This window comes from Rattus rattus, chromosome 5, assembly GCF_011064425.1.
Source record: "Rattus rattus isolate New Zealand chromosome 5, Rrattus_CSIRO_v1, whole genome shotgun sequence".
NCBI lineage: Eukaryota > Metazoa > Chordata > Mammalia > Rodentia > Muridae > Rattus > Rattus rattus.
The window spans coordinates 48,256,509-48,274,708 of record NC_046158.1 but is presented as its reverse complement, the minus strand read 5'-3'; the positions used below and the strand labels follow the sequence as shown (position 1 = coordinate 48,274,708).

The window sequence follows — 18,200 nt, the reverse complement described above, 5'->3', positions numbered from 1 at the left end:
ATTAAAAATATGTTTGTTGGTCCAAGTATATTAACACATGCATGCCTTTAGTCTCAGCACTTGAGAGGCAGAAGAAAGCAGATCTCTGTAATTTGAGACTAGCCTGGTCTACGAGCAAGTTCCAGGCCAGCCAAAGCTGCATGGTGAGATCCTGTCTTAAAATATATATATATATTCAAAACTAGGCTGCAGAAAGTAATTCTCAATTATTCTATTCCTCACAAAATGGCCAACTATTGACAGAAAAGCAGATTTTTAAGAGTGGGTCTAGGAGGGCTGGAGAGATGGCTCAGCGGTTAAGAGCACTGACTGTTCTTCCAAAGGTCATGGATTCAATTCCCAGCAACCACATGGTGGCTCACAACCATCTGTAATGAGATCTGATGCCCTCTTCTGGTGTGTCTGAAGACAGCTACAGTGTACTTACATATAATAAATAAATCTTTAAAAAAAATGGGTCTAAATATCTTGCATATTAATCTTTTGAAGAAGATAAGATGAACTTTTGTATTTTTAGCCTTATATCAGGTAAGTGAAATTATTATAATAATATTAAAGTTATTAAGTTGAAATGCAATTCTTGATAAATATATGTCTTAGTCAGTGTTCTACCGCTGTGAAGAGACACCATGACCACAGCAACTCTCAATAAAGGAAAGCATTTGGTTGGGGCAGGCTTACAGTCTCAGCGGTTCAGTCCATTATGATCATGGTGGAAGCATGGCAGTGTGCAGGCAGGCATGGTGCTGGAGTGGGAGCTGAGAGTTCTACATCAGCAGGCAGCAGGAAGGAAGAGTGATGTCACTGGGCCTGGCTTGAGCCTCTGAAGCCTCAAAGCTCACCCTCAGTGACATACTTTCCCCATTAAGGCCACACCTACTCCAGCAAGACCACAAATCCTAATTCTTTCAAATAATGCCACTCCCTATGAGCACAGGGGGGCCATTTTCATTCAAACTGCAATATGTGATATAGTTACAGTAATTTTACTGATACTTTTTATTTTATTTTACTTTTTGAGACAGTGTTTCTCTGTGTAGCCCTGGTTGTCCTGAAACTCACTCTGTAAATAAGGTTGGTCTTGAACTCAGAGAAACTGTCCGCCTCTGCCTCTCAAGTACTGGGATTAAAGGTGTGCACCACAACACTTGGCTTAAATATTTAATTATTGAAGATATTTAGTTATCAAAATACCAGTCAATAGTAAATAGGACTCATAGTAAAATGGATTTTTTTTCCTCTTTGTTTTAGTTAAGTTTGAAAATGCTGCTAACAAATACTGGGACACGTTTTACCAAACCCATAAGAATAAGTTTTTCAAGAATCGTAATTGGCTGTTGAGGGAATTTCCTGAAATTCTTCCTGTTGATCAGAACACTAAAGAGATAGTGGGAGAATCATCCTGGGATCCAGCCAGAAGCAGCATCTCACGAACGCAAGGAACAGAAACCCACTGTCAAGAGACTTTTGTCTCATCAGAACCTGGGAGCAGAGAAAGGTCTGCTTCTAACCCTGACTTGGAAGAATACAGCAGAGGACCCAGGAAGGCAGAGCAGTTTCCTGGTAGCAAGGCCACTTTTCGAATACTAGAGGTACGGTGCCTGGGGGACAAGACAGGAAGTAACAGTATGAAAGTGTGCAGCCCACACTATTTTATGAATGGTCCAGACTGTCCAGGTGGAAGGATCAGATCTAATTAAATGCTCCGTGTGCTTACGTGCATAAGCAATACTTCAGGGACTCCTGTCTTTAATCAGTCAAGTTTAAGTTTGTGACTTTAATTTCATCTATGTTACCCCCCCCCTTAATTTGTTGTAATTTCTGACTTGGAGGCAGTGTTTAAGCCCTGATAAACTTTTAGTCCAAATTTTTGCCTTGTGTTCTTGCCCCGCTTGGGGTGAAATAAAAATAAGCAAGGTGTTTAGTTTGCTGTAATCTAGTGTAGACGGCGGTTTTCCACCCCATCTTTCTGACCCTAAAGATAATAGTTGTTGATTTCAGAGAATTTGCTAATGAGAACGTAAGAGAAATGCAGTTTCCCACGATCCCAGGAAGGACCTATCTAACCCCCTTTCTGCTTTGGTTTAGGCAATGCCTGAACCTTGAGGCTTTGTGTTGTTCCGTTTGACGTCATCTCACAGGCAGTTTTCCACCTTTAACTGTCCTCTGTAAACATCTTTGTGGCTGCACAGTCTTCTGTGAATGGGATGTTATAATTTCACTTACCTGCTGTCATGGTACTGCATCTAATTGTTTTCTCAGCAGATGTCTTTGGGTTTAGACTTTACCTGCATTTCCTTGTCCCGTCTTGGGTTAAGTTGACTAGTTTATAATAATTGGAAACTTTTTAGAGCTTCTAAAGCAGAGTCTGTTTTAAACTTTACAATACCACTAAGTGTGGTAACACGTACACACAGGAAACAGAAACAAGAGTATCACACATGTTCGAGACCCGCGTGTGCTCTCTCTCTCTCTCTCTCTCTTTCTCTCTCTCTCTCTCTCTCACACACACACACACACACACACACACACACACACACACACACACACACACACACACTCTCTCTCTCACTATCTATCTATCTCTCACACACACAAACACACACTCTCTCTCTGTCTCTCTGTCTCTCTCATTTTCTCTCTCTCTTTCATTCATCTCTCTCTCTCTCACACACACACACACACACACACAAACTCTCTCTCTCACACACACACACACACACACACACACACACACACACACACACACACACACACACTGGGGTTTGAACCAAGGGCCTTTCACATATAGGCAAGGGTTCTACAATCCAGCCCATTTTGAGACAGGGTCTCTCTGAGTTGCCCAGGCTTCACACCCACTGTGTAGCTCAGTCTTCTTGGCTCAGCCTCCTGAGCTTCCGAAATTACAGGCCTGGAGGTCCAGGCCCCTCTCACCCTGACTCAGTTTACACAGTTACCACCACTCAGTGTGCCTCGCAGCTCTTCAAACACCGAGAAGCCACACGTTCTTCATTTGTGTTCTGTCTGTTCCTTCCCTTCGCTGTCTATTTTATGAGTCCTGCTCTTTATCATAGCTGCTGCAGGCGCTTCATTGCCGCCGTGGTGTCCAAATGCATTGTTCACTTGTTGATTGAGCTGGCGGGGGGCTTTGGTGGGTTCACACTGTGAATATGTCCGCAGTCTAACTTTGATTGTCACTCCTGTGCTTTGTTTCATCTGGACTTCGAGTTTCACAAGTTCTGCCACACCCAGAAATCCAGTAATCGTTTATTTCTTAAATAGGAAACCCAGTATTGGGAGCGAAATGCAATGCGTTCACATTTGTTTATTCTCAATTTTAGGTTGGCTGTGGTGCTGGAAATAGCGTGTTTCCAATCCTGAACACCTTGCAGTGAGTTTTAAGTGTTTTCCCCTACAAGATCTTACATATTTATGGGAAGTTGGAAAATTCTGGAAATACCTTGTCATGCATATGCCAAGAGAGTTCTGATTTTCCCATATAAACCATGACTAAAGCAAGTTTGAAAAGACGTTCTGAGTGACTAACCTCACATGAATCGGAGAGCATTCCACAGCCATGGGTTTGAGGTAGATTTTAAACTTATGTTTCTGTAGAAGGCAGAAGGAGAAAAGAGCGAGAGATTTCCATCCTCCCACCAATCTGTGCTTTGCTTAGCGTCAGACATGGTGTGCTCCTCCTGGAGGCCAGATGGCATCTACACAGAGGGATGAGTTTGAAGAACACAGCTCACTCCTCATCTGTGGTATCAACGTGCTGGAGCAACACCAGGCATATTCCCTTTGTATGTCAGGCCATTGTGCCCATAACCAGAGTCATCTGGAGCGGTAGCGCTGACCACAAGCCTCAGGGACATAGAAATAGATGAGGACAACACAGATGTCCTTCTTACCCTCTCTTCACCATCCACCAGTCTCACCTTGCTGGTTTTGTGTTTCTGTGATGAGGTGGTCCCTTAGAAAACTCTATACCGTTTACCTCCTCTGATCTCTCCTCTGCCTGCTGCCTGCCTGCCTGCCTGCCTGCCTGCCTGCCTGCCTGCCCCCCCTCCCCTCCTCCCCCCTCCCCCTCCCCTCCCTCCCCCCTCCCGCCCTCCCTCCCTCCCTCCCCCTCCCTTCCTTCCAGTTTACACACAAGAGTGATTTCCACCTAAAGTCAACATAAGTATATTTCGAAAACTGCTGTCAGGGAGGAGATGAGGATTCCCCCATCATGCAGCCTAGCCACTGCACAGTTCCCATTCTGTATGCATATCTTTTAACTTAATATGATCTTTTAAACTTTCAATTGCAAAAATGGAAAAGCGTTTGGAAAAGCAAAGGGTGGCATGGTGAATGTCCATGTGCACCGTTGATTCACCAGTCATTATTAGCACAATGCCAGACATCCTGCCACTTTCAGATTCAGGATACTCTGATCCCTCCTACACCTAAGGAACAGACGGTGCTTCCCTAATGCTACCTACTGGGCACTGCTGTGGCCAGCCACGGGAGGGAGGTGCTGTCACAGGTGAATGGTCTTACTCTTTTTGTATTTATGATCTTGTCTCCCTTTTCCAGCTTCTAAGATGAAGTTTTCTATTCTCCTGTATCATATGACCTTTACCCCAGTGATACTAGAGCTTCACACACACACACACACACACACATTAGTTGAGTGGTGTGTTATTCTATGAGACTGATCTCAAGGTATTACTGAGCATGTTGTTTTTAAATTTCTGGATTCCCTATTTTATGTATTCCAGATAACCTAACAGTATGATATAGCAAGAGCTTAATATATATTGATTATTAATCTCCAATTCCATACTAGTTAGTTGTACTTTGACCTCTCCTCCTCCCCTTCCTCCTCCCCTTCTCTTTTTCCTTTTTCTCCTACTCACCCTTTTCATCACACAAGGTCTTGCTCCACACATCGGGCAGGCCTCAAACAAGAGCCTTCTGTCCTCATCTCCTGTCACTGTGATTACAGGTGTGCCTAGTAACGTGGGGAAATTAATTCATCTGTAAAAGCCAAACAGTAATCCGCCTTCCAACGGGAGAATTGAGCTTCCCCGCCCACAGGGTTAATATGTTACATTTTCAGAATGTTCTACCATAATTAGACCATTGGAATTGAGAGGTCAGATCATTCTCCAAGGGTCATTTAATTCCTAAGCCTCCACCAAGACAGTTCTGCTAGTGTGGTGGTGGAAGTAAGTGACTTGGACACCGTGGTACTGGGAGAAGAGCCAAGGCAGGCAGCTGACTTTACAGAAAGTCTCTGGAAAGTCATTAGGTGGTCACAAGGCCTCAACTTGGGATGTTGATGCAGTCAGAATTCCATCTCAGAGGTCAGGCCACCACCTTGATAGGACACATGGCGTGTGCTTTCCTTTAGCCATTAGACTATTCTGGATCCAGTAGATATTCTATAACTGCTCAAAAGTGGATGGCAGACCTTTCGTATGTATTAGATAGAATAGAGTGCAGAGACATCTGAATTGTGTAGACATTTATAGAAGGTCATCCTAGTTTTAAGTTCCTGGGAGGCAGAAGCAAGTTTTCTATAATAATAATGATAATAATAATGATGATGATGGTATTAATTATATTAATAATGATAATAATGATGATAATGATAATGATATTAATAATAATAGTGACAATGATAATAATAATGATAATGATGATATTAATGATATTAATAATGATGATAATGATAATAATGATATTCATAATAGTAGTGACAATGATAATAATAATGATGATGATAATGATGATGATGATGGTAGCAACAGCTGTAATAATACCTGACAAGTGCTTGTTCTTCTGAGCCACGAATCTTTCTATAAACCTCACCATCTGGATCCATTCAGCCCTCACAACTACCTTCAAATGTCACACTCTTCTCTATTTACAGATGAAGAAACAGACTAAGACACCACCCTCCAGACACTTCGTAATGGTAGAGCCCAGTGTCAGGGCTGGGCTGCCTTTCATCCCTAACCGCAGATCACACATGCATCTGGGTGCTGACTAAGCCCATGTCATAAGCACACAGCCCTCAGTAGACCACAGGCCACAGTTACATGGATTTCATGGAAGGTTATGGAGTAAATACTAGAATAAAGAACTAAGATACTAAGCTTTTTCCCTCCCCCCCCTTCCTCCCTCCCTCCCTCCCTCCCTCTCTTCCTTCCTTCCCTTTTCTGAGACAGAGGCTTACTCTGTAGCCCAGACTGGCCCTGAACGTTGAATCTTCTTGCCTCTGCCTCCAAGTGCTGGCAGCAGAGTCAGGCGCCCCCATGCCCGGTCAAGCATCCTTTTTAGCCAAGATAAATGAGCAACAAAGCAGACCAAGCACCTCGACTTAGCACTGGTCGACTTCAGCACCGAGTCCTATTTATTATTCTAATACTTGTTAGGGCAGATCCTAAGCTGACTGCACATCCCAGTGCCACAGACGAGGTTATATATGTGGGTCACAGCACTTACAATGAGTAGCCCCTCAGAGTGGAACCGAAGTCTGTATTTCTGCTCATATTCTTTATTTACTTAGAAATCCACCTTCCCTGAAATGCCTCTTGAATCAAATTAAGAGGCTTAGTTTGTACTTCAAACCTCTCTTTATATCCTGCCAGGTGCCAGGTTCGGGCTCTTTTAGATCAATGTGATTCCTGTTCCTGACATTTGATTCCCACCCTTAAACCCTCATGCCATGCTGGCTCTCAGTTGGCCATGCCAACCTGTCCCGCAAAACTTTTAGGCAGACACATTGGGATGCTGATCCTCTCACCTTTTAACAGTTGTATGAAACCAGCCATGTCCCAAATTATAAAATCCACAAGAGCCAGGCCCGTATGCATATGTACAGTTACTGGGTAATGACATCTACCTGTTTTTAGCAATGCAGACATTTTTCTAAGCAACATGACACTAAGATTCTTTAACGCTAGCATACAGAGCATGGTCACCAAGGGCACTGGCCCCCAGAATTCATAGTATCTGCCTGCCCATGAACAATGCAGAGTCCAGCCATCATTTCTGAATTTCAAATAAAGACTAACTATAATATGTTTATGTTGGGAGTCAAGATTTTTAAATAGGTAAATGTTCCTCTGTAAAATAAATAGGTAAGTAAATAAATAAATAGAAGAATTTTTATTCGCATACTGTAAATAAACTGATTTTCAAAGATGTTAAATTCACAAAGAAGTGGCCCATCCAGGATTCCTGAGGAGGTTCATTTGGCTCCTAAACCCACAATCTCAGTATTTGATCAGGTAACTTTATATACTCATGCTTGGTATATACGTTAGGGTCAATAAATGCTTGATAATAACTTGAAAAGATAACCAGCAATTTGTATGTTGGAGTTTAATTCTCTTTCAAAACCTGCATTCATTACCAGTATAAAATTGTAATGTGCTTCTGCCGTGTCAGGCACCAGAGTGTCTATCTGGAAAGGGTCAGAATCCAAACAAGTTGTAAAGAAAGAAAGAATGGAGGACACAGGGTTCTGAGGGTCTTGGAGAAGGCAGAGGTGGGCATCTGCAGGGCATGCCGGGTGAGGGGAGAAACAGGACCCATGTGGGAGGGTGGGCTTAGAAATTTCCCCCTGAGGATGATAAGAAATAAGGCAGCGGCTCCTTCAAGCCTGGACAGGAGCTTCAGAGTCCCCTGTAGTGATGTGCTCATCACACCTGCAGTTCCTTTTCTTCTCTAGTTTGAACATGTCTGACTGTGGATTTGAGTGTCCTTTCTATTTGCATAGGAACATCCCAGGATCCTTTCTTTACTGCTGTGACTTTGCCCCTGAAGCAGTGGAGCTCGTAAAGGTATGTGTTAGTCAGTCTCTAAAGAGAGGCAGGGGAGATGACTTCTGAACAGTACTTGTCATGCAAGCAGGAAGACCTGAAAGCCAGCACTGGAAGCCAACTCGGGTGTGTTCGGCTGTAATCCCAGCACGGGGGAGCCAGAGACAGGAAGCTCTGGGGCTTACTGGCCAACCAGTGAGCTCCAAGTTCAGTGAGACACTCCACCTCACAATACAAGGTTGAGAACAATTGAAAAGGATAGTGCACACATATCCACAAACACTCACGCCCAAGTATATACAAACATGCATGCATACACATAAATTAAAAATAGAGGAGCTGAGTGTAGGAGCACATGCTCTTAATCCCAGCACTTGGGAGACAGAGGCAGGCAGATCTCAGTGAGTTTAAAGTCACCCCAGTCTACAAAGTGAGTTCCGGGATAGCCAGAGCTACCATAGTGAGACCCTGTCTCAAGACAACCAAAAACTAAATGAATGAGTAAATAATAAAGAGAGGCTTTAAAAGTTCTAATGTGAGGGGCCTGGAGAAATTGGTTTAGTAGTGCTCTTAGCACTGATTGTTCTTCCAAAGGACCTGGATTCAATTCCCAGATAGGGGCTCACAGCCATCTCTTACTCCAGTTCCAAGGCATCCAACACAGATTCAATCCCAGCTCCCACATGTAACTCCAGCTTCAGAGGATCCAGTGTCCTCTTCTGGCTTCTGAAGCACCAGGTAGAGACATGCATGGAAGTAAAACACCTATACACATAAAAATAAAGAAATATTTTTAAAAGGTCTAATTTGTTTGCTTTTGAAGTGATTGATTCTTCTGAAATGTTTCTGCATCAAGTGCATCTATAATGATTTTTAGCTGAACTTTTGCGATTTCTGGAAGTTACTTCAATGGATGCTGAAGTATTTGCCTATCTAGGATGCCTGATTTTATCCTAAAACAGTAGACTTTTTTTAAATTTAAGAGAAACGTCATGGCTGGATAGATGGCTCAGTGGTTAAGAGCACATAATCCTCTTGCAGAGGATCTGAGTTCGGTCCCAGCACACATTTGAGGTGACTCACATCCCCCTATAACACTAACTCCTGGGATCCAACACCTTCTCACCTCGTGCACCAACCCCTACACACATATAAACGATGTAAAACATTGTTTTAAAGTTCAGACTATACATATGTTCATGAATGCGGTTCAAAAGACACCAGCAATATTAGTCAAGATTTTAACAACCACCTATCCCAAGCTGAGCTTTTTAACTAACCCTACAGGAAGCCATCTCTCATGCCTGTCTCTCATACTTTCCACACAATCTGACACACAGTAGGCACTCGTTAAAGTGAAATGTTTGAGACAAGAGGCTGTGAGGAAAGAGCAGAACCTGGGCTTCCCACACAGATCCACGAATGCTAGCTAGACTTCACTAGAATGAAGAGTCAACTGGAGCAAACAGGGATGGGAAAGAAATTCTATTAACAGAGAAGGTAGGGAGATAGACGGTCCATGGTGCTGGCCTGCCAAGCCTGAGAACCTAAGTCAGTCCCCAGGACCTGGAGGAGAAAGATGGAAAGGTGGTGTGTGCTTATGATCCCAGCCCTACGCTGGCAGAAAGATGGATCCCTGGAGCTCATGGCCCGCCAGCCTAGCCTATTAGACAAGTTCCAGAGCAGAGAGAGACCCTGTCTCCAAACTAAGATGCACACACACTTTACCTACACACACTCCACACACACACACACACACACACACACACACACACACACACACACACACACACATCCCATACACACACACTCAGACACACACACACACACCTCACACACACACTCACACACACACTCACACGTTTCCTTAAATGGCACAGTACTGATGGGTGGATATCTGTCCCTCTGCACAGTGTGCTTTACCCTCATGCTGTCTACAAACAGCCTTACTGATCTGCCTCACACACCGCCCGTTCAGGTGTACAAGACAGTGGATGTTAGTGGCGTCGTGTGACCATCACTGTCACCTAAGTGTGGATACGTAGTGGAGGATGTTTCATATTTTAAGGAAGGATACATGGGATGAGGAGAGGAGCGGGACACATGAGGACCACCTTGGCACCTCTCAGAGACCACAGGGCTGCCCTCCAGCAGCACCGCCAGCCCAGTCAGAGCCTGCACTACCCCACTTCCGCCCTGAAGGAGGGTTCCGAAGAGCGTTTGCTATCCAGTCCAAGTGCTTTAGACTTAGTTATTGTTTTTTATTTTTTAGGGCAGCTTCAAATAAGTCGACAGTACTGAGCTAGAAATGAAGCTTATTCAAGTTCACAGAGGAACCATGCTTAGGAGAATTTTAATTTTGTATTACATTTATTTATTTATTTATTTATAAAATAAGGGGAAGGTGCATGACAGGAGCTCATGTGTGGATAAGAAGACAATTTGGAGGAATCATTTCTCTTCCTCCTCCATGTGGGTCCCAAGAGCAAGCACCAAGCCATCTCACTGACCCGAGAAAAGATATTTTTAAAAGCATTACCTTTCACAAAAAAAAAAAAAAAAAAAAAAAAAAAAAAAGGAAAGAAAGAAAAAAAGGAGAAAAAAAAAACCCCTGGAAGTCTGCTAACTCCGGCTTTTTGTTCCTCCGCCCTGACAGTCACATGAGTCCTACAGCGAGGCCCACTGTTCTGCCTTTATTCATGACGTGTGTGACGACGGCCTGGCCTACCCTTTTCCAGACGGGACCCTGGACGTCATTCTCCTTGTCTTTGTGCTCTCTTCTATTCACCCTGACAGGTAAATGAAGACAAAAGGGCAACACGAACCTTTAAGCTCCTTTATCAGTCCTGGTTTTTAGAACTATCAAAGCAAAAATGACAATCCCTGAATTTATTATTTAGCGAGCTCCGTTATGTTTAACATGCAGCCTCTTAAATGCAGTTTTCTCCTTTCTTCACACTTTAAGAAAGAAACTGGTCAAATGCTTCATTAGCAAGCTTTCTGTCACTGTCAGGATGAAGCAAGCACATTGTGGCAAGGCACCTACCTATTAAAAGTGACAGCGCTTCAAAGAAATTACAGATGCAGAACAGCCTAATAGACTCCCAGGAGGGAGATTGTACTTAGTGATCGGAAACAAACATCTTTGATTTAGCATCTTCTTGAGTGTTTGGGGAGAGATGGGCTGCAGTCTGGTTACTCGGGTCCAGTGAGAGGCTTGTGTTTCTAAGAAGCCCGCACAGGGATCGTGGCCGTAGCGATTTCACAGACTGCCATTGGACCTTTGGGATCTAAAGTGGGGAGAGAGCATGTGTGAGTGTGTGTGTGTGAGTGTGTGTGTGTGTGTGTGTGTGTGTGTGTGTGTGAGTGTGTGTGAGTGAGTGTGTGTGTGTGTGTGAGTGAGTGTGTGTGTGTGAGTGTGTGTGAGCCTTTGTGTTTATGTGTGCATGTGTGTGTGTGTGTATGTATGTGTGTGTGTGTGAGTCTTTGTGTTTATGTATGTGTGTATGTGTGTGTATGAGTAAGTATGTGTATGAGTGTATATAACTGAGTGTATGTGTGCATGTGTAAGCCTTTGTGTGTGTTTATGTGTGTGTATGTGTGTGTGTGTATGAGTGAGTGAGTGTATGTGTGTGTGAGTCTTTGTATGTGTTTATTATGTGTGTGTGTGAGTGTGTGTGTATGTGTGTATGAGTAAGTATGTGTGTGAGTGTGTGTATGAGTGAGTATGTGTGTGCATGTGTGAGCCTTTGTGTGTGTTTATGTATGTGTGTATGTATGTGTGTATGAGTGAGTGTGTGTGTGTGTGTGTGTGTATAAGTGTGTGTACATGCTCTTCTACTGAGTGTCTCTACCCTCCAAAGTATGACTTACATTTTTATGTTTGCATGTTTTTTTTGTTTTGTTTTGTTTTGTTTTTGAGAAAGAGTGTCACGGTGTAGCCTATGCTGACTTTAAACTCTTTATCCAGCTCTGGCTGACCTCAAACTCTGAGTGACCCTCCTTGCCTTAACCTCCCCACTGCTGAAACTGCAGGCATGTGCCACCATGCCCACCCGGCAGGACTTGTGATTTTATAGATTTCACAGCCCCCAGGAAGAGGGTACCGAGCTGCATAAAATTCCTTTTGCTTGGTGTGTGGCCCCTTCCCAGAGCAACGTGAGTCCTGTGTGTTAAGATGCTAAGGCACTTGCTGGCTTCCTAGTTCCCATCCAAAGTTGAGCACTTTTCTACATAAGGAGGTAAAATTTGATTCCCAAATTAATCCAAAAAAGTTATATTTATACCTCATGCATAGATTAGGTTCCATCAAACCACTCTCCCCTCTGTTTCTACAGTGTATTTCTTTGCTGATAATATGTTCATCTGTTGGCGCTGCTGCCGAACAGTCAAGATGTCACCTCTATGCTCCGCTTCCTTCTGTGACTGGTTAAAAGACTGGCCTAGGTAGTTAAGAGCAAGTGTCCCTATTTGGTACTTAAAGTGGAAAATTCCTAGATTCTACGTAAAATTGCAAAAAGACTAATTGAGATTGGTTCAAATACTCTACTTTATCTTAATTTGAACTGAATGTTAATAAGGGAGTGCAGATATCTTAGGGTGCCTGCTCTTCTTATGCAATACTCACTGTTTATTACAAAATAAACTCAAATGTATCATGTCAGTACAACTTTTGTACCTATGTGTGGAAATGAACTAAAAGCCAGGCGGATGAGCTGGGAGTGGAGTTGCACACTTGTGGCCCCAGCTACTCGCGTGGTTAAGGCGAAAGGATCAGTCAGCCGCTGGTGTTTGAAACCAACCTGGGCAGCAGAGTGAAACCCCACCTTAAGACATTTTAACTAAATAAGTGAGGTGAATGAATAGAAGAGAGACAAGAAACATAAAGAAATGGTTTAGCAGTGTCTTTAGGATCATTTAGGACTATAATTGTGGATGTGCATCTAAGAACATTCTAGAAAAGTAACTCATTATCATCAGAAAAAAGAAATGGCAGTAATTCAGCTAGGTCCCGAGTCTGAGGGTAGCAGCTTAAGTGGAAGCATTTCGTAGATTACAGGAGACCGTTAACTGTCTTTCTAATCACTGACACAAAAGAAGATACAAGATACATACTGTGGGCAGTCCGCAAATAGTGGGGAGTTTTTATTCTTTGTTCTGCTTTATCTTTTGTCCCTGCCTTGTACTCAGGGGCAGGTAAGGACAGTAACCAGCTGAAGTACACAAAATAAAGAAAGGGCTGGGTATTCCAGCGCTTAGCTGAGGCAGGTGGATCTCTGTGAGTTCCAGGCCTGTTGTGGTAAATATTACTTGGGGTTCTACCCCACCTTAGATAATGTAGTTCCCAAATAAAAGACACAAACCCTTTTTATTTATAACAAGCCTTAAAGCCCTAGAGCTGGGCAGATATCAACCCTCTGTGCTATTCTGTCTACTTCCCTGTCGGTAACCCCGAGATATGCCAGTAACCCAAGAATACTTGCTGAGTTCCTCCTGGGCCAATTCTACTCCAGCTGTCCAGCCCTCACAGCCAAGCACTTACATCCACTCCACCTACCCCATAGCACCTTCTTCCTCTCCTGCCTCTCTCCTTTCTCCCTCCTCATGTGCCCTGCCTCAGACCCCAAGCCTGGGAACTGAGACCCCATCCGCCCTCATCTGTCTAGCTACGGACTTTAGGCATCTTTATTAACCAATCAAGGATAACTTGGGGGACAACACCTATACAACAAAAGCTGGTATATGTGAGGATCTGCTCATCTGGAGCAACCAGATTTGGGTACAGAATTTAGGATTTGAATACAAGCAGCACCAGACCAACCCACCACACAGGCCAGCCAAGAATAATGAGACCTTGTCTCAAAAGAAAAGAAAGGAAGAAGGAAGGGAAAGGAGAGAGAGACAGAGGTGGGGGAGAAGGGGGAAGAGGGGGGAGGGAAGGGAAGGAAGAGGGGCCATGATAGTTTGTCTCCGTTGTAAACTTGACAGAGTCTAGAATCGCCTGGGAGATGGTCCCGTGGAAGTTATCTTGAGTACATCAGTTGGCATGGGGAAGGCCAGTCTTACTGTGGGTGAGGCCACGCCCTGGGCAAGGGATCCTGAACTATACAAGATGGAGAAAGGACCTGAACACTAGCATGCATCCGTAGTTCTCTGCTCTCTGACTGGATGAAGGGTGACCAGATGCTTCAGGCTCCTGACTCCTTGACCTCCCTGTCACGGTAGTGTGTAACCTGAACTGTGAGCCAAAATAAACGTCCCCTCCTGAGTTCCTCCTGTCAAAGCTTGTTATCACAGCAGCAGGAAAAGCAACTGAGACAGGGGCTTTGTCCCACTCTTGTCTTCCCGACTTCATTCCCAGCCTGGTCCCACCGTGATTCCCAGGAGCCCGAGTGCATATGATTGACAGGAGAAGCAGCTCCCACTCCTGTCCTACGCACACTCCAATGTAGGCACGGATTCACACAGTGGCTGCATGGTGACATGCCTGACTTGATTTTTCTCAACTTTGATTTCATCCTTATTTTACTAATAATTCCAGAGATTTTGCTGTGTACATAATAAATTTGCCTTGAAATTGTACTTTTTTAAGGCTTACATTTTTTTTATTTATTTTTATTTTATATGCTTTGAAGTTTTGCCTGCATATATGTCAGTATCGGGTCCCCTAGACTGCAGTTTCAGGTAGCTGTGAGCTGCCATGTGGTTGCTGGGAATTGAACCCAGGTCTTCTGGAAGAGCAGCCAGGGTTCTTTTTTTTTTTTTTTTTTTTTTTTTTTGGGTTTTTTTTTTTTCGGAGCTGGGGACTGAACCCAGGGCCTTGCACTTCCCTAGGCAGCGCTCTACCACTGAGCTAAATCCCCAACCCCAGCAGCCAGGGTTCTTACCACATTGAGCCATCTCTCCAGCCCCAGATTTTTTTCCCCATTGTTAGAGACCACAGATGACAGAGCACAACATGAAAATGGCCTGAAATGAAGAAAGAATAGCATCTCCCTTCGTGTATATGTGCTTCTTTCTTCTTGTTGTGCTGTGAATGAAGCTCAGGGCCTCACACGCGCTAGGCCAGCATCCTTGCACACACAGGGCTTGGTACCACAAGCACCACACGTTTATCTCCTAGCTTTAAGAACGCTTCACCTAGGCATGCCATCTCTTTCTGTCTTCTCTTCAGATTCATTTTCATAGCAGCTTTGATTTTCTCACTATCTACTTTCTTTGTGACATGACAGAAGCTGGAAGGAAGGCAGGCAGGCAGGAAATGAAGTAACATGGAAGAAAGATGATCAGTTTAGCTATACAAATTTGGGGTGGTTCTAACATATTGTTTTATTTTACAAAGAAATATAAAAGCCCCTTTACCTTTGTCCCCTACTTCATTTAATGTCAGAAACATAAGCAAGTAAGTGGGTGAGTTGTCTGGTTTGGTTGGAGACGGGGTTGCAGTATGTAGCCTTGGCTGGTCTTGAACCCACGACCCTTCTGCTGTAGCCCCAGAGTCTCAGATCACAGTATGCACCACTATTCCAGGTTTCTAGTTAGTGGTTCAGCTTTGACATGAGGCACCAAGCTATGACGTCCCCAGCTGAGTTCTTAAAACACTTAAAACTTCTGAATTTGGTTCTTTCGATACAAAATGCTTTTGTGTTTTGGTTTTTTGGGTTTTTTTTTTTTCTCTCTTACATGTATGTTGCTTTGGCTTGTTGATATCTTCTCATCTTGTCTCTGGGAAGGTTGACCCTAGCATATAAAACATTCCCACATAGGTTATCTTGCTTTGTTTTCAAAGGATGCAAGCTGTCATCCACCGGCTGTCCAGGTTGCTGAAGCCCGGAGGAATGCTATTGTTTCGGGACCATGGAAGATACGACAACGCTCAGCTTCGCTTTAAAAAAGGTAACGGAGGCTGGAGAGGTGGCTCAGTGGTTAGGAGTGTGTGCGCTACTGAAGAAGAAGGGGATTTGGTTCCCAACCCCCACATCAAGTGGCTCACGAGCACCTATAATAAATACCCTCTCTGGCCTCCTCAGACACCCACACATATATGCATATACCTATACAAGACACATATATACATAACTTAAAGTAATTAATAATTAATGTAGTTATTGTTTGATATTAATATAATATATCATTTTAACATAATTTTAAAATTATTTAAAAGGTAACAGTATGCCAGGTAGTACACACCTTTAAATTTCAGCACTAAGAAGACAGAGGCAAGTGGATCTCTTGAGTTCGAGGCTAGCCTGGTCTACAGTTCCAGGACAACCAAGGCTACATAGAGAATCCCTGTCTTGGAAAACAAAAAAACAAAAAACAAAACACAAAACAAAATCATGTCAAATCGTTTGGGGTTTGTCTTTTAATGGAATATCAAGTTCTTTTCTTTATTATATTTTAGGGCGTTGTTTATCTGAAAATTTTTATGTCCGAGGCGATGGTACCAGAGCCTACTTCTTTACAAAAGGTAGGCCGATCTGTCTAGCCTGGGGTAACAGTGAGCTGCAAACCCTCCTCAGGTAGCTGTTGGCAGGGACACACTCAGAGGCTGTGAGCGCCAGGTCTCGGGGCAGACCTGCAGACTGAACACCAGAAGTCTTCACGCCCTGACAAACTGTGTTTAAAGAGTTTGTTTCCCTCTTACACTGGTGTGAAGGTGCAGGGTATAAGTTGGGAGTTAGTGATGGCCTGGATATGAAAGACGCTGATGTGCCACTCCCAGAGGAAGGACTTTAGTTCTCTAAGTCTACAGAAATTAGATCCCAGTAGTCGGTTTCTTGTCGTAAGTAAGCACCTCTGACAACACTGGGTGAAGCATGCACTCAGAGGTTTCCCAAACCTGACAGCCTTTTACACTGTGTGATCTCGGGTCACTGTAAGCAAAGGCTCAGAAAGGAGGCACATGTCACATGTGGAGAGCTGTAGCCACAGCTCAGCTCACTGTCCTGAGGAGGGTCAGCCTGTCTGTGCGTGCAATGCGTGCAGGGGTGAAAGAACTCCACTTGGTTTCCTGGGTTTTCCTCACCCAGCTCTAGTGCATCTTGGTATAAATGAAACTCCGATGAGCAGCCCTCCGAGGCGTGCCGTGGGCCCTACCCCTCTCTCCCCCACATGCTCTATCATTGACTGCCACTCTTGTCTCAAAGGGGAGATCCACCGTATGTTCTGCAAGGCCGGATTACATGAAAAGCAAAATCTGGTTGATCATCGCTTGCAAGTTAATAGGAAAAAGCAAATACAAATGCACCGAGTGTGGGTTCAAGGGAAATTCCAGAAACCATTGTCCTGGACTCCACGGAGCGGAAATGAGCATTCTCTCCCTTCTCGAGACTGAACTGTTAAAGTAGGAAACCAGGACATGGTACTGTTCAAAGGCTTACGAGCAGGAGAGCATCTGCAGCTCTGCTGGCCTGCTATCAGTGCTCTTGGGACATTTTAAGAACACAGACGTGACTTGAAAGAGTGTCCCACCCTCTGGGTTTTCAGAACTTGAAAAATGTTTGGTTTTGTTTCATCTAACCACGTTCCCTTGAATGGTATGACTTTGAATTAAGTAGCTGATATAAGGCATATAGTTTTGCAACCCGTCCATGTTTTAGAAGTGGAAATATTATCTACTTTATTATTGGGTGTGATAAAGCAGTCAGACTGTCCTCAGCTGCCAGCCAGTAGCAGAGGCACAGTGTGCCTTATTCTTAAGGTTTGGGATGTTCTTAGGATGAAGGGATGCTGTGTTTTGTTTTGTTCTCATCTATTTTCTCTTAACCCCTACCCCCACACACTAGTGTCTGAAATGCAACTTATGTTTCTCTTCCTTTGCAAATAATGGGGAAGTAAGGCCTTGTCACCGCCCCTCCGGGGCTATTCTCAGCTACACAGATCATCTGAGAGACGCTGTCATGCCGTGGTGGCTAGTTTCAATTGTCAACTTGACACACTCCAGAATCACTGCGGAAGACTCTCAGGTTGTCAGTTGTCCGTGAAAGTTTGTCTTAATTGTGTTAATCGATGCGGGAAGACCTGTCTACTGGGGGCAGTACCATTCCCTGGGGTTTGGACCCTGAACCAAGTGTGGGAAAAGTGAGCTGAGCCCTGACACACTTGCATTCTTCGTTCTCACTCTGCTCTTGACTGCTCTTGACCAGCTGCTTCAAGTTCCTGCCTCCCTGACTTACTGCTGCAACTGGGTGGACTGTAACTTGGAGTTGTGGCCAAAATAAACCTTTTCTGCCCTAAGTTGCTTTTGTTGGCGTTTTGTTTTGTTTCTTATGTGCATGGAATTTGCCTGAGTGTATGTCTGTTCACCGTGTGCATGCCTAGTACCTGTAGAGGCCATTGGTATCTCTGTCTGCAGAGAACGTCAGATCCTAACCTGAGTTA

The 18,200-nt window shown here is 44.0% G+C and overlaps 1 protein-coding gene across 1 annotated transcript in view; it reads left to right on the top strand.

The window, feature by feature from the left end:
* Positions 1 to 17,154, top strand: part of Mettl8 (methyltransferase like 8) — a 90,114-nt gene extending 72,960 nt beyond the window's left edge. The window contains exons 4-10 of the mRNA XM_032902535.1: positions 1,252 to 1,592; positions 3,342 to 3,391; positions 7,775 to 7,838; positions 10,474 to 10,613; positions 15,607 to 15,713; positions 16,222 to 16,287; positions 16,967 to 17,154. Of these exons, the coding sequence (XP_032758426.1) occupies positions 1,252 to 1,592; positions 3,342 to 3,391; positions 7,775 to 7,838; positions 10,474 to 10,613; positions 15,607 to 15,713; positions 16,222 to 16,287; positions 16,967 to 17,154 (956 nt within the window). The remainder of the gene's footprint in view (positions 1 to 1,251; positions 1,593 to 3,341; positions 3,392 to 7,774; positions 7,839 to 10,473; positions 10,614 to 15,606; positions 15,714 to 16,221; positions 16,288 to 16,966) is intronic.
* The last annotated feature ends 1,046 nt before the right edge of the window (positions 17,155 to 18,200 follow it).